General features: G+C 41.5%; 1 protein-coding gene across 3 annotated transcripts in view; it reads right to left on the bottom strand.

Moving 5' to 3' along the window:
• Positions 1-15,374, bottom strand: part of DNAH14 (dynein axonemal heavy chain 14) — a 138,706-nt gene that overhangs the window by 49,681 nt on the left and 73,651 nt on the right. For all 3 annotated transcript variants that reach the window (XM_081903569.1, XM_081903568.1, XM_081903567.1), the window contains exons 42-50: positions 15,002-15,118; positions 14,048-14,197; positions 12,946-13,078; positions 11,535-11,596; positions 7,949-8,127; positions 5,987-6,115; positions 3,063-3,203; positions 1,922-2,089; positions 896-1,066 (exon numbers count right to left, since the gene is read on the bottom strand). In XM_081903569.1, coding sequence (XP_081759695.1) covers positions 896-1,066; positions 1,922-2,089; positions 3,063-3,203; positions 5,987-6,115; positions 7,949-8,127; positions 11,535-11,596; positions 12,946-13,078; positions 14,048-14,197; positions 15,002-15,118 — 1,250 coding nt within the window. The remainder of the gene's footprint in view (positions 1-895; positions 1,067-1,921; positions 2,090-3,062; positions 3,204-5,986; positions 6,116-7,948; positions 8,128-11,534; positions 11,597-12,945; positions 13,079-14,047; positions 14,198-15,001; positions 15,119-15,374) is intronic.

Below are 15,374 nucleotides of genomic sequence, written 5' to 3'. Positions count from 1 at the left end.
TGGAAATGTAAAGTTACAATATATTAAGAGAAAATATCAAGAGAAAAGCAAAAATGGTAAGGATTTGCTGAAACAACTATTGAACTAGAATACAAAAAAAGGGAGGTGTGAGGAGGTCAGGGAAACAAGTAAATGAAAGACAAGATATGGAAAGATTGATGATTTTTATCTGTTTTTATTTTCTTGTATTTTGTATTTTTTGTTTTCTTTTTTCTTTTTTTCATTTTTGTAACTCTTTTGAAACTTTAATAAATATTATTTTTTTAAAAAAGAGAAGTGGGAAGCGCCAAGCTCCTGGCCCAATCACACTTAAGTAATCATCTCCAGAACCCCACAGCCCAGCTAGGCTCACAGCAACACCCCCTACTTCTTCCCAGCTGTAATCAGGACAACAGGGAAGGGACACACAAAAATGGTGGGCACAGCAGAGGGGAACCAGGGAAGACAGGCAGGCAGGCAGGCAGGCAGGCAGGCAGGCAGGCAGGCAGGCAAACAAACAAACAAACAAACAAACAGGAGAACAGCACTAAACAAATACAGACACTCAGAGATGGAGAGGAACAATGAAAAAGAAAAATCACCTGCAATAAAGGCCAATTGTGTCACAAAATTTAAGGAAAAAAGAGAGACCCCACCATTCCAACTGTGGGCAAGGTAGATCTGGGGAAATGAGATAACTCTTTCCCCTGGAGAGGTTGTAAAACGCTATGAAGACCCTGCTTGTCTCCAACTAGGATGCCATTTCTAACAGGAAAATCATCTACTCTATCAGATAAAGGTTAGATATACATTTTAATACATAATAAATAAGCTAACAAAAATTTTAAAATCTACCAAAGTATTTGTTATAAGGCACCCAATAAGCAATGTGACACAAACAGAGATACACACTTACCTTGAAATAGTTATTGACCTCATTTGATAGAATTTGAAAGAAAGCTTCCCGTTCTGGAGAATCAATCAGACGATCATGGAAAACCCGGGTGCATTCATGTACAAATAGCAACACTATTGATTCTTTGGAGACAATAACAGACTTGTGAGCTTGGAGCAATCCTTCAAGTACCTGTTAACAATTTCAAAAGAAACTTATTTTGGGGGCTTGATTCACAATAATTTTTTAATTTCTTGTAAGTTCCTGTCCATTTGTACTGATTTCAGTTTTATACTATTCTATGCTACTTCATTGTTTTATTTATACTTTTTATTTTTGTAGCTGCCCTAGGAATGCTGATTGGGCATTGAAGGGCAGGGTATACATTTCAGGAATGAGTAAAATAAATAAGTCATATTTTCATTGTCAGACTGGTAGCATAAGGACCTCAGCCAGACCAACATACTGAGGACAACTTCCATTTTACATGGCATATGAATTTGTTGTTTGTTCATTAATAACCTAATCAATACCATTAATGTATGAAGGAGCAACTGTCAGGGACTATTTACCAATCACAGCTTATTTACCAATCTCCTGCCTATATCATACCGTGTGATCGTAACCCAACTCAGTCAACCCTTCCTTAACCCACAGAAATTGTGTGTGTACTTGTGCATTTTTCAATATAAGATTAAACAGGACAAATAACATTGGAAAGGGGGGGGGGGCGTTGTGGAGGCAGAGATAAACAGCAAAACAATATACGTACATATATACATGGTCCCCTGATCCCACCAGACCTACTTACTGATTGAGTTACAAAAATATGTATCACACTTTTTCAACATTTCCAATTCTGTTGCCACATTTTGCCTAATCCTAACCAATATCACATCCCTCTTTTCGTTACAACTTTGCCTCACACATTCCTGGATGTGTAAGATACCTTATAGATGATCCCTGAGCTACATCTGCAAAAGTCCAGGCCAACAAATTGTAAAACATGTTTATGATGAATCTAAACAATCTGTCATCTTAACACACCTTAAATAGATCCCGTAGATTAAACGTGTAATGGCATTTAACTGGAGTTGGACGCACTTTATGAAGCATTCTATAGTACACAGCAATAGAGGCGCATGTTAAATTATCCTTGCATTTCTGAACTTCAGCCATGAATCTCTTGATATGTAAGTATGCTCCTAGTCGCACCTACAAGAAACAAAATATGTAACTTGTAAACATTTTCCACAAAATGCTCACTTGAAATAAATAATAAATATGTTAAATTATGAAGTATCTATTTGTTTATGACTGAGATACAATATGCGTGACTATTGTGTGCTATGATATTCAGATAAAATATCTATATTTCTGTTGGGATACTGCCAGGGAGACATCGACCGTCACTGCCTCCAGCCGGACTCCAGACATCCATCGATCCCCCGTAGACGTGCAGTATCAGCAATTAGCGACACAAAGCCTCAGAAATAGATTGCCACTTTCTTAGGCTGGTGCACACTCTATTAGCAGAATTCACACAGCAAAAGTTGCACAGCAGGAGAGCATATTTTAGAAAGTTTATTCGACGTTGGACAGAACAAAGAAAAGCATGACCGCCTGCTAGCGTGTTCAGGCACAGAGAGAGAAAACGAAAGCAATAGCGAACATAAACATCCTGTGAACAGGAAATACACAGACTCTGTGACTCACATAGCCTGCTCCCTTTTAAGGTGGAACGGAAATATCCTAACAATTTCTGCATCATGGAATCACAGAATTGTAGAGTTGGAAGGGACCCCAAGGGTCTTCTAGTCCAACCCCATGCAATGCAGAAATATCAACTAGGTCATACATGATAGACGACCATCCAACCTCTGCTTAAACACCTCCAAGGAAGGAGAATCTATAACCTCCCGAGGGAGACTGTTCCACTGTTGTTACTGTCAGAAGGTTTTGTCATCAGCAGATGACAAAATGGAGGACTGCTGCAAAATAAACTAATTGTAGTGGAACAGAAAATACCAGATGAAAGGATGAATATTTGAATGGATTATGGCACTTTCCAACATCCCTATTTATGAGGTAGATTGTAGAGGAAAACATTTATATTTCATATATATTTTTGACAGTTTGGGTTGATTTTTTAAAGAGTCGTTAAATGATTCCTGCATTACCATATTACCTGGAAAATACGTTGTAAGGATTGTAATGAAGTTACAGGCAAAAATAATGTGCAGAAACATGACAGAAGACGAGCACTAATCTCATTACTTCCTTCACTTGGCGGTGTACAAGTGGCAACCATAGCAACATCCTGGACATTCTGTGAGGGGAAGGCAAGAAAGTAAAAGCCTGAATCAAAATATTTTAAACAAGGCCAACACAATCCCTTGTGGCTTGCCGGCATCTCACTCCTCATTCCCCCTGCAATTACTCCTTTTTGTGGAACAGTCTTCAATAAGTCAAGTTGCATTTGGGGTACTCCACCACCTAGCTAACATTTAAGCTACTCTCACTGTGCCCATGTCTATTCTGGTTTTTTTTAAAAAAAAATTTTTAGGCAAGCTGTACCAGATCAACAACATCCTGTTTCCTGTGGAAAAAAGTTTTCCTACCACAAGAGCAAAATCTCCTTTTGCTGCTCTGGAAGGGCATATTCCCTGAACGTGTTAAGGTGTATTTCAGATGATACTTCTTCACAGAATACATAGTTAAACTGTGAAATTCTCCACTACAACAAAATGTAGTGAGGTCAGCAACATGCATGACTTTAAAAGGGGGTTAAATATTATTATGGAGAATAAAGCTATTGATGACACCTAGTCAGTACAGTGGTGCCTCGCAAGACGAAATTAATTCGTTCCGCAAGTCTTTTCGTCTTGCGAGTTTTTCGTCTTGCGAAGCATGGTTTCCCATAGGAATGCATTAAAAATCAATTAATGCGTTCCTATGGAAACCGCCTTCAGACCAGGTCTGGGGACAGTCTGTCCCCCGACCTCTTCTGAAGGCTGGCGGGGGGCAAAAGTCTTTGCTCCCCCCTGCCTGCCTTCCCGGGAGAGCGGAAAACGCAGTGCTGCCTTCCCGCTCTCCCAGCAAGGCAGGCAGGGGGGACAAAGACTTTTGCCCCCCGCCAGCCTTCAGAAGAGGTCCAGGACCTCTTCCGAAGGTGGGCAGGGGGCAAAAGTCTTTGTCCCCCCTGCCTGCCTTCCCGGGGGCTTTTAAATCGCCCCAGGACTGCCCGGGGCGATTTAAAAGCCCCCGGACGGCTTTTGAAGGCAGGCGGGGGGGGGAAGCAAAGACCTCTTCTGAAGGCGGGCGGGGGGAAAAGTCTTTGTCCCCCCTGCCTGCCTTCCAAAGACTTTTGCCCCCCGCCAGCCTTCAGAAGAGGTCCAGGACCTCTTCCGAAGGCGGGCGGGGGGGAAAAGTCTTTGTCCCCCCTGCCTGCCTTCCCGGGGGCTTTTAAATCGCGGGGGGGAGCTCCAGGGAACCTCTTCTGAAGGCGGGCGGGGGGCAAAAGTCTTTGCTCCCCCCTGCCTGCCTTCCCGGGAGCTCTTCTGAAGGCTGGCGGGGGGCAAAAGTCTTTGCTCCCCCCCGCCTGCCTTCAAAAGCCGTCCGGGGGCTTTTAAATCGCCCCGGACAGTCCCGGGGCGATTTAAAAGCCCCCGGTTAGGCAGGCAGGGGGCACAAAGACTTTTGCCCCCCGCCCGCCTTTGGAAGAGGTCCTGGACCTCTTCCGAAGGCGGGCGGGGGGCAAAAGTCTTTGTCCCCCCTGCCTGACTTGCCGGGAGAGCGGGAAGGCAGCGCTGCGTTTTCCGCTCTCCCGGGAAGGCAGGCGGGGGGGAGCAAAGACTTTTGCCCCCCGCCAGCCTTCAGAAGAGGTCTTCTGAAGGCTGGCGGGGGGCAAAAGTCTTTGCTCCCCCCCGCGCCTGCCTTCAAAAGCCGTCCGGGGGCTTTTAAATCACCCCGGACAGTCCTGGGGCGATTTAAAAGCCCCCGGGAAGGCAGGCAGGGGGGGACAAACACTTTTGCCCCCCGCCCTCCTTCGGAAGAGGTCCTGGACCTCTTCTGAAGGCTCGCGGGGCAAAAGTCTTTGCTTCCCCCCGCCTGCCTTCAAAAGCCTCGGGGAGAGCGGAGAATAGCAGCGCGTTTTTCCGCTCTCCCGGGAAGGCAGGCAGGGGGGAGCAAAGACTTTCGCCTCCGCCGGCCTTCAGAAGAGGTCCAGGAAGGCCGGCGGGGGCTGAAAGTCTTTGCTCCCCCCCCCCGCCTGCCTTCAAAAGCCGTCCAGGATAGCGGGAAGCGCTTCCCTGCTATCCCGGACCGCTTTTAAAATGCTGGCGGTGGGGAGCAAAGCCTTTCGCCCCCGCCGGCCTTCCTGGACCTCTTCTGAAGGCCGGGGGGGGGAAGGCTTTGCTCCCCACCGCCAGCATTTAAAAGAGGTCCCCGGAGATTTCCCTATGGGCTTTCGTCTTGCGAAACAAGCCCCTAGGGAAAATCATCTAGCGAAGCGACGCAAAAACCGAAAAACCCTTTCGTCTTGCGGGTTTTTCGTCTTGCGAGGCATTCGTCTTGCGGGGCACCACTGTATTTCAGTCACTATGCCTTTGCAAATCTGTTTCTGGGGAACAGGAGTATGAAGAATGCAGTGATACTCAAATTTGTTTGTAGGCTTCCCATAGGTATCTGGTTAGCCACTGTGAGAACAGGATAATATACTAGATGAGCTTTTGGCCTGATCCATTAGTGTTCTTTTGTTCTTAATTTATTCCAAAAACATAGAATTGGAATTATCTGTATGCACTGTTTGAGGAGTAAAAATCATCATCCCTTTTTACAACATTTATGAAACAAAGGTTTAAAAATTGAAGTATTTGATGCTTTCTTACTGCTGAAATGATGTTACATTATTTTAAAATGGTTGTAATATTTAATTATAAGTTAACTATAATTAAATTACACACATAAAATTATTATGGGATACTATACTATATTAGATTATTTTTACTGTGTATTATATAAATTATTCTGTATATCTAATAAATTTAATAACTTTTAACAAGAAATAGAAATAAGGAAAATTCCATAAAGAATTTCATATTTACACAGTACCTTCCATGTAAGCTGCTCCGTGTCATAAAAACCTCCTAGATCAAGAAACTGTCTAATTAGCTCAAGTGGTGGCTGGGACCCATACTCCTCTGCTATAGGTGCATTCAGATCATCAATAAACAGTAAAACCTTAAAATAAAATTATTATTGTGGATGAGACACATTATCACAAGAGATTAACAAAAGCTATTGAATGTGCCCCCCACAGCTTGCCAAATAAGTGACTGACAAAGCCTTGCCTGCTTAATATGTTGCCTGGAGTGTGTGCTTGCTCCTTTGCTACTTCCAATAGTATTTGTAACCTTTGTCCATGAGACAGAGTGGATTGCATGTTTATGTAATCTTACTAGTGGCACATCCATAATGGGGTGAGCACTGTTAGCGTGGTATTTTAACTGTGCAGTTCACCTAATAGACGTCAATATAAGTTGCGGATGTTACTGTGAGTAAATGGAGAGAGTCATCCTTGGGAATTGTGTATATGGACATTTTTACACACAGAATTCTCATCCAGCCTATGGGTACAGAAGCATATTGCTGTATCAGAGTGACAAACAGAAGTAAAGCTATCTTTCTTTTTGTTATGTGCATCAGAAGAGAAGTTGAGGTGTGACTACAAAGAAATTTATTTCAAAAGAATTTCACCCTCAGAATCAAGTTTACTGAATTTGATTCAACAAGAATTACAGATGGAAACGAAGTCTTATGGGAATTAGCTTATCCTTTTGACGGTATCCAACTCTCCAGTGAAACAAGCAGTAGTGTGGGAGGAGATTCGGCATTTACTACAGATAGCAGGAATTGAGCCAATTTCTCCAGAGCACTCCTTCTCCAGTATGCCATATTCTTTGTAATATCAAAAAAGGATGGCTCTTAGAATGCGGTGTTAGACACAAGGTAGTTGTTCATCGATCGGCAGAGCCTCCTTGACTCCATCCTGAATTTGCAGTAAACCAGGGATTCCCAATTCGGGCCCCTTCCCTTGCCTCCCCACCAACGATTTTTTTTTAAATTATTTTTGCATTTTATGGTCTGGTTTTTTTAGTATACCTGAAATTATCTGCTTATTAGGGGTGACCCCTCCATTTTGTTCAAAAAAATTGCTTTGCAGAAGTAACTACTATAGAGTTATCTCCCCCCCCCAAAAAAGTAGGGGGTCTGTGGCTTAGCTTTTGAAAAATATCAAGGGTCCTCAGTAATTAGCTAATTGGGAACCACTGCAGTAAACCATAAACCGATTCAAAGTCAAGAAAGAGGGAGGACAAAGAACCCCTTTCTCCTTTACTGTGCCAGTTCTCTGCCCTTGTGCAATGTAAGTACTCAGCTTTGGTGCTGGGAGCTAGCCTGAAAACCAAGTCTTTAGCATTATATAGTAAGAGGATAGTTTGGGGAATTTGAGAAATTAAAAAGGTTTCCTTTTCCTTTTCAAACAACCACCCAGACAATCCCAAATATGTGCATGCTAGAACAAGAGGAGGAGGAAACAACGTGAGAAAGAAAAACAGAGGAAAATACACGTAACCTCAAAATAAAGGCTCACACACTTCCAAGAGTGGTACAATATGCCTGTTCTATGCCTGTTAGGGAGAGCGGATGTACAGATTTTTTTGTTGTCAATTTCTACTTGTCATTAGGCCCGAGTGATACTTGGTCTTCAACGTCACGATATATCACCAGCTAAACATTGTGATATTCGTAGAGGCACTGGCTTGGCTGTATGGTTTTTCTCGCATCATTATTTTTGCATAGCATACACACACACACACACACACACACACACGATTCACAATATATTGCCAGGTTAAAAATTATGAAACCGATATCACAATACGGACTTCAAACTGCTTTTGGACAATATCAATATATCATCCAGACCAACTTGTCATATAACATATAATATAATGAATTATTCATAGTATATTTTTAATAAACTTCCCCAAAAGATCTTCACCTACTTCTTACCTGTTTAAATTGTGGAGCACCCAGGATATCTTTACTTTTTAGTATTAATTTCTGAAGAATCAAAGCCTTTGTTTGGGCAGCACTGGTATGAGCATTCAACTGCAGCATAGAAATAATAGTACCACTTGTACATGTTTCTTCCAGATCAGGCTCTTCTCTTGGCGAGCTCAGGGTTGACACTAATACAAAATTAACAGTTAGAACCCTACAGGATTAATAAACAACACCTTTCTAACCTATCACAGTATGCTATTTTTATTCTATTTGCCAATGAAAAGCATTAACAGGTCAAATACATTACTTGTTAATTTTCTGACTATAAGGATATTTTCAACTTAATTCTTAACTGAGGGTTTTAACATTTTTATCTATAAAGCAACAAGATTGGATGACTTCAACAATAAAATAATTTTCCTACTACTAAACATCAATTCATCTGACTGAAGAGGTACTAGCAATCATTAATCCGAATGTTTTACATTGAAGAAGCGGAGGAGTTTGGATTTGAAGAAGCGGAGGAGTTTGGCTTTATCACTACCAGAAGGAGTCTTAAAGCGGCTAACATTCTCCTTTCCCTTCCTCCCCCACAACAAACACTCTGTGAGGTGAGTGGGGCTGAGAGCCTTCAGAGAAGTGTGACTAGCCCAAGGTCACCCAGCAGCTGCATGTGGAGGAGCGGAGACGCGAACCCGGTTCCCCAGATTACAAGACTACCGCTCTTAACCACTACACCACACTGGCTCTCAGTGTGGAGCTGAAAATGAGCACAATATATACAGAATGTTTTAATACATATTTCTGCACAACATCTTAGCTTTATTTTAAGAATAAGAGAAAATCTCAAACTACCTTGTTGAATGGTAAGCCCTCCTACCATAATATCTGCCCCTGCAAACTTTCCTCCAATTAATTTTTAGTCAAAATATAAATGCTACTTTTGTTCTTTAAAGACCTTTACAGCTAGGGATGTGGGAAGGATTTGTTCAGCTCGTATTTTAATTTGAACCTGCCGAATCTGCACTTTCCAAATCAGCATGTATGCTGAAACAGTTATCATCTGAAAGTTTTAATTCTCTGTACTTCTGATGGAGGAAAATGGTGGACTGATCGTCTTCCGTCAGCAGCTTGCCAACACAGATGATTATGTGGTGATTGATGATAGCCAGGCCATAAATCTTGGCTATTGAATTGAGTGAACTTGGATATGATAAGAGTGAACAGGATATTTAACCTCTGATGCTCTGCAAAAGCTGTTGCCTACATTGGGAGACTAAGAAGCTATCAGCACCTCAGAACACTGGCAAAGGTGAGTGACTAAGAGCAGAGAAACCAATATTGTGTCCAAAAGCCACGTAAGAGTTCTAATGGGCAAAACCTCCCTTTCTCTAACTATCTTCAACTATACCTGAGACAGATATACAGTGGTACCTTGGGTTAATAACTTAATTCGTTCTGGAGGTCCGTTCTTAACCTGAAACTGTTCTTAACCTGAGACACCACTTTAGCTAATGGGGCCTCCTGCTGCCGCCGTGCTGCCGCAGCACAATTTCTGCTCTCATCCTGAAGCAAAGTTATTAACCTGAGGTACTATTTCTGGGTTAGCAGAGTCTGTAACCTGAAGTGTCTGTAACCCGAGGTACCACTGTAAATCACAAATTTGAAGGTTTCTCTGTCTGCCTGTAAAAATTTACTTCTGGTGAGTGAGCTACTTTCTGACTCCTGGAGAGCCAATCATAAAAGGCTGAACTAAAAATACACTCTAATTCTTTGAAACAAGAAAGTTTAAAATGGTCAAGGGCCATTCTCTGAATGCTTTATTTTTAATTCTCTGTTTTCCTACTGGAAATGTTGCACTGGAACTGAAAGTAATTTTACTATTTCATACTGACTTCGTGGGAAAGGAATGTGCTTTGATAAGAGATTATGCTGTGAAGATCTTAAAGTGGAAATGGGGGATTGAATATTTTAAGGTACAGATTGAATTGCTAATAAGACCAAGAACATTAAATATGGCAAAAAACATTCCATTGACTGTTGGCATCTTACAGCAATTATTGGATGAGAAATTAAAAGAAATTAGAGCTAAGATTATTCTTAGGGCTCTGACCCAAATAATGCTGGGCTCTCAATGGGATGGGAGTGTCAGTTTTGCATTTTTTGGTACAGAAAGTATTGGTTTAAAGTGTAGAAATATTTTCTATGCTAATTGATTCAAGAAGGTTCTGAAAGCTTCTCTGTGTGATACAAGCTGGTGCAAATGATTCGTCTTGAACAGAACCATCACTCCAATTATCATCAACTTCTGCTTCTAGCAAAGAGGATGGAGAGGAAGGAAGAGGAAACCTTAGCCTCTTCTCCTTAGCTTACTTCAACTTCTCAATCAATGAGGCTGGAAAGGTTTGAGAAATGGGGGGTAGAGCACCTTGAGCAGCTGGAGAAGGATCATGATGCTCTTGTCCCTGTTCCTCAGTAAAACCTATAAATTACAGCTCAGAATCTGATAAAGCGTCAACCTGGGCCTCACCAGCAGGTAACGATATAATCTTACCATTCGACTGAGTGGAAGGAAGCACTTTTAGGAGCTGAGGCCTGCTCTGTATTGTGAGTCTGGGACTGAGATAAAATTATGGAAGTAAGATGCTTTTTTGGAAGGGCTGGGGGAGCAAATAAGTGGAAGGACCAAACATAAAGAGCAACAGAAAGTTTTTTTGTGGAAAATCCACAATGTACAGACAAACAAACAACTGTAAAACTAAAATGGCAATAAGGGAAATCAGAGGTTCAGAAACTAGTAAAAAACCTAGCTGAGTCAGGAGAGTTGGGAGGAACGTACTGTCTGCGTCTAGACAGGAGGAAAAACTGAGGGAGTCCAGCCTACTTCCCACAAGTCTTTGCTGCTGTTTAGTGTCTCCCAACAAGGTGAACACTCATTACATTGGACACGACGCCCCAGGAACTAAAATGTACTCAATAAAAGTATCTTGCAGATAAACAACAAATGCCTTCAGTTCTCCCCAACTCTCCATCAATTCCATTACCTGGTCTGAGCAGAAACCAAGCAGCTTTCCTTGCTGTGTTACATAAACTAAGCTAGCAGAGGATTGAAACACTCTTGCAAGCGTTATCTGCTTGGAGGTCCCTTGGTCTTTCTAGAGCTTATCCAGATCTCTGTTTGCTCCACCACTTTCCCCTGGGAGCCCAGTCTTTAAGGCTGAATCGAAACAAATGGCAATTGGGGTTTCAGCATTGTCATTTGTTCCAATTATTGCTAAAGTGTGATTTTTCTGGGGGAAAGTGGCAGGGAAAAGGCAAAACTGCTCAGACCCGTGCCTAGAAAGGATAGAACAGGTAGAAGTGTGAACGAGCCTTAAATCTGTCCCTATTTTAGGAGCAGTATGGCAACCAATCACTAAGGGAATGTCATCAATACAGCCTATTTTACTTCTGCACCACAAGCAATTTCATTGCCTTATTAAATTGTGCCATTTGCTCCAAACATTATTTAAGGTGCAGCATATCTTTAAAAACAAAAAAATCTGAACCTGAATATTTTTCTTAATTTATGTAACAATCAATGTCATCATACATATCTCTTTAGGTGAAGCGTGTGGTGTTCTCCCAGAAGAACGAAGTCCAGATCTCATCAAGCTACGTAAAAGAACACACACCCACACAAATGAAAAATGCAAGGTGTAAATTCTAATCAGTACTGGCACAGTACTACAAAACAAATCTTAACCGGTTATTTCTAATGGGAAAGATATGCCACACAAATTGAGAAGATGGAACTTTGCCTTCCTCTTTTCCTCCATATAGCTCCTTTGCTCTCAAATCTGCTCCAGAGCAGACTTCTATGGTGGTGGGGAGAGGCACAGGAGCTGCAGAGGGAAGAAAAGGTAAGTGAAGTCCTAAAGTAAGGTGCTAATACAGTGGTACCTTGGGTTAAGTACTTAATTTGTTCCGGAGGTCCGTTCTTAACCTGAAACTGTTCTTAACATGAAGCACCACTTTAGCTAATGGGGCCTCCTGCTGCCACCGTACCACCGAAGCACAGTTTCTGTTCTCATCCTGAAGCAAAGTTCTTAACCCGAGGTACTATTTCTGGGTTAGAGGAGTCTGTAACCTGAAGCGTATGTAACCTGAAGCGTATGTAACCTGAGGTACCACTGTAAAAGAAAGTGTCTTCATGTTGTGGGGAATATAATTCTCTCACCACAGATGGCACAACTGTATCAGTCTGGCTGGCCCCACAACCTTACAATTAGAAAGGGAGGGGAAGTTTCCAGAGCAAATGGCATAACCAGAACACAGCTCATTCCCCTACTACACAAAAAATCCCACCCCACTTTTTTCATCTTGCGCTATCCAATCTGATCCTAGAGGTATTACCAAGTTAGCATGACTGAACAAACATTTTCTCTTGTTTGCGCCCTTTCCTTCTCGCCAGATTAAAAATGTATGCTATCAGAGTGCAGGAGAGAGACAGCCCCAGCATTAAACTCCCTCCCTCCTTTACTGAGGCTCTCTGTGGCACCTTTAAAATCCTGATTTCTTGCCCTGTGTATTTGAGAAATAAGTGGTTCTGGGGAAAATAAAAGTTTTAGCAAGTTTCTCACATGAAAGGTCATGTGTGGAGCAGGTGTTTATGTGCCTACCACCTATCTATCCCTCCAGAATACAATCTAAAGAAAAAGAAAATAGCTGTGCCCACATGTGCTGAAAGCTGGTGGCCCACTCCACCTCTTGCATTCTTCCTCCTCCCCCGGCCCAGACAAAATGCTGGGTTGCTGCTACCACTACCAGGAACAAAGCCAGCCAGCCTGTTCTTGGGGCTCCAGCAGCTTAATAGAACTTTAAAATATACACAAAATGTATGCAGCACATTGCATTCAGAATATCAGTATTTTAGAGGGCAAGTAAGGATATTGACAGTTCAAAAGAGGCTTGTCCTGTCCAAACGAGGACACCTGATAGCCATTTTAAACTTCAGATGTTACCTGGTTCTTGTTGTTTCTCTGTAATAAAAGACATCTCCTAAAAGAGTTCCCATTTTTATACTTAATCCACCTTGTCTCTGAAGTTTTTGAAGCATGCTCTCAATCATGGTAGTTTTTCCACTACCAGGGTCTCCTAAATATAACAAATAGGTTGTTTTATTTATTTGTCCATAGCTTTTTCCATGGACGTGCTCAAGGCAACAAAAAGATAAAAATCACTATTAAACATTTACATAAACAGCAACAAAATCACGGAAACAGCAGAGGATACCGATCACTCACAATAAACAGCATTCAGGAACTGCCTGAAAAAACAAAAAGGTGATCTTATTGCCACCTGAGGAATGACTACAAGCAGGGAGACCCAGGTTGAAAACTCTACTCAGCCATAAAATTCATTTCAAATTGACTGTGGGGAGAGAGAACCCTACACTGCTCTGAACTTTTGGAGGAAGGCAGGGTAGAATACACCAAGGGCCTCAGTAAGTGAAGGGTATAGAGAGGCAGATTCACTCCAAGAGATATGGAAATCCATGCCAGTTTAAGGTTTAAAATTAAAAGACTTGATTAGCCCAGAAATTAACTGCAGAGGAGGTTTTGGAGTAGCACAACTGGTTCAGCAGCACTGGGTACTGCGCCACAGGGGGCGCCACAACAATGCTGGAGAACAAAATGTGAGAGGGGACACACACACAAATTTTAATTTGAGAGCCCCAAATCTGCCACCGGTAATTGGTAATTGGTCTACTGCAGACAGGCTGAAACAACAGTAATCTAACACCCTTTATGAACATGTGAGGACCAGTGAATTTTTTTTAAAAAAATTTTTTTTTAGAAAGTATGTTAAATATGAATATTCTATAAGTATCTTAGCATTTCATGATAATCTGAAAATATATAACAATTCAAATCAGATCAGGACTTCATGGCCTCCATGACAAGCGTAGGGCTGTCTCAAATTGTCATTGGTCTAACACATCAGGCTATGCCTCATCTCCAAAAGGAAACAAGAACCCTGGGACCAATGGAATCTTGCACTGCTTAGAGATTGGGGTGGCATTCAACAATACCTATTCTGTTTTACAGTACTTGAGAATCTTACCTATTATTAATACTGGATGTTTATTCAGTAAAAGAAGGCTCATTAGGAAATGGTGCCGAATTGTATCAATGTTGGGAATAAATGTAGAAAGCTCACATTTCTTTTCTTCGTCTTTTTCTGCTTTATCAGGATTTGACCTACCTGCAGCTTCTAATTTTAAAATAAAACAAAAACATTCATTTCAATTATCTGAAATATTGTCTTGTTATCTTAAATTTAAGAAATATGAATATGATCGTCTAAATCAGCAGTGATTGAAAGGTAGATTGGGATCCAGGCTGCAGAGCACACAGCACAATCCACTTGGAGCCCTCTGTTCATATATGTAGTGTTACATATGAATTGGGCAAAAGTATATGGAACATTTTGTAACAGGACCATAGGTGCCAACTCTATGGAGCCCTGGTCCTTTCCACCCCCCAAAATATTTAGGCCCCCTCCACAATATTTCCTGCAAGTTGGCATCTCCCTCCCTCGGGCAACTACCTCCCCCCTAGCGGGCATTGTGTGCAGGTGGAGGGTGGCGAGAGGTGAGCAGGGAGGCCTGCACCCAGTTGTGCATGTCAGAAGAAGGTGTGCTCTACAGACGTGTGGTGAGAGAGAGAAGTAAGGGGGCAGGTGGGTCCCCCCAATATTTTGTTCAAGTTGGCACCTATGAATAGGACCATTAAGAACTTTATAGAAAGAGTTTATAGTAAACTCTTGATTCATGGAGATAATTTTACCATTAGAGAAATGTATTGAGATAACCAATTTTTCAATAAATATTCTATGGGTAATATACTCAGGTGTTTATTTGATTTAAACATATATATACTGCTTCCCTGTATGTACAATGTGTCTTACAATGAAAAAATACTTCACAATTTTAGTGCATATCTGAGCCTTAAATTTTACTAAACAAAATGATTCTTTCAGGAACATTATACTAAAATACAACAACAACATTCTTACCCTTCTGAATAAGAAACTGTGTGCTAGGAACTAAATTTGCCCATGGTTCAAATTCTCCCGTTCGTAAATCCACAAAATAATCAAAAACAGTTTTGTTGTCAGATGGAAACTGAATATCTGAAAGTCAGTGAGGGGAGCAAAATGTTACAAACAAATTAAAGTGTTGTATCTGCTGTGAAACATATAGCTGATATAGTTGTGTCATAGAATTGCCACAAAATGAAATGTTAGTTGGATAAACAGTTCTATGAGCATTAACAGGTAAGATGCATTCAGGTTTCAAACACAGTTATTCAGTCATGTTTAAACTAGTTAATCTGCAGAGTTTTGCATGTAGATGTTCCCAGGAGCAGTTACCAACATCTCCAGCTAA

Source organism: Podarcis melisellensis (assembly GCF_964234715.1).
Source record: "Podarcis melisellensis genome assembly, chromosome: 3".
Classification (NCBI taxonomy): Eukaryota; Metazoa; Chordata; class Lepidosauria; order Squamata; family Lacertidae; genus Podarcis; species Podarcis melisellensis.
Note: the sequence above shows the minus strand (reverse complement) of the source record. Positions and strands in the feature narration are given on the sequence as shown.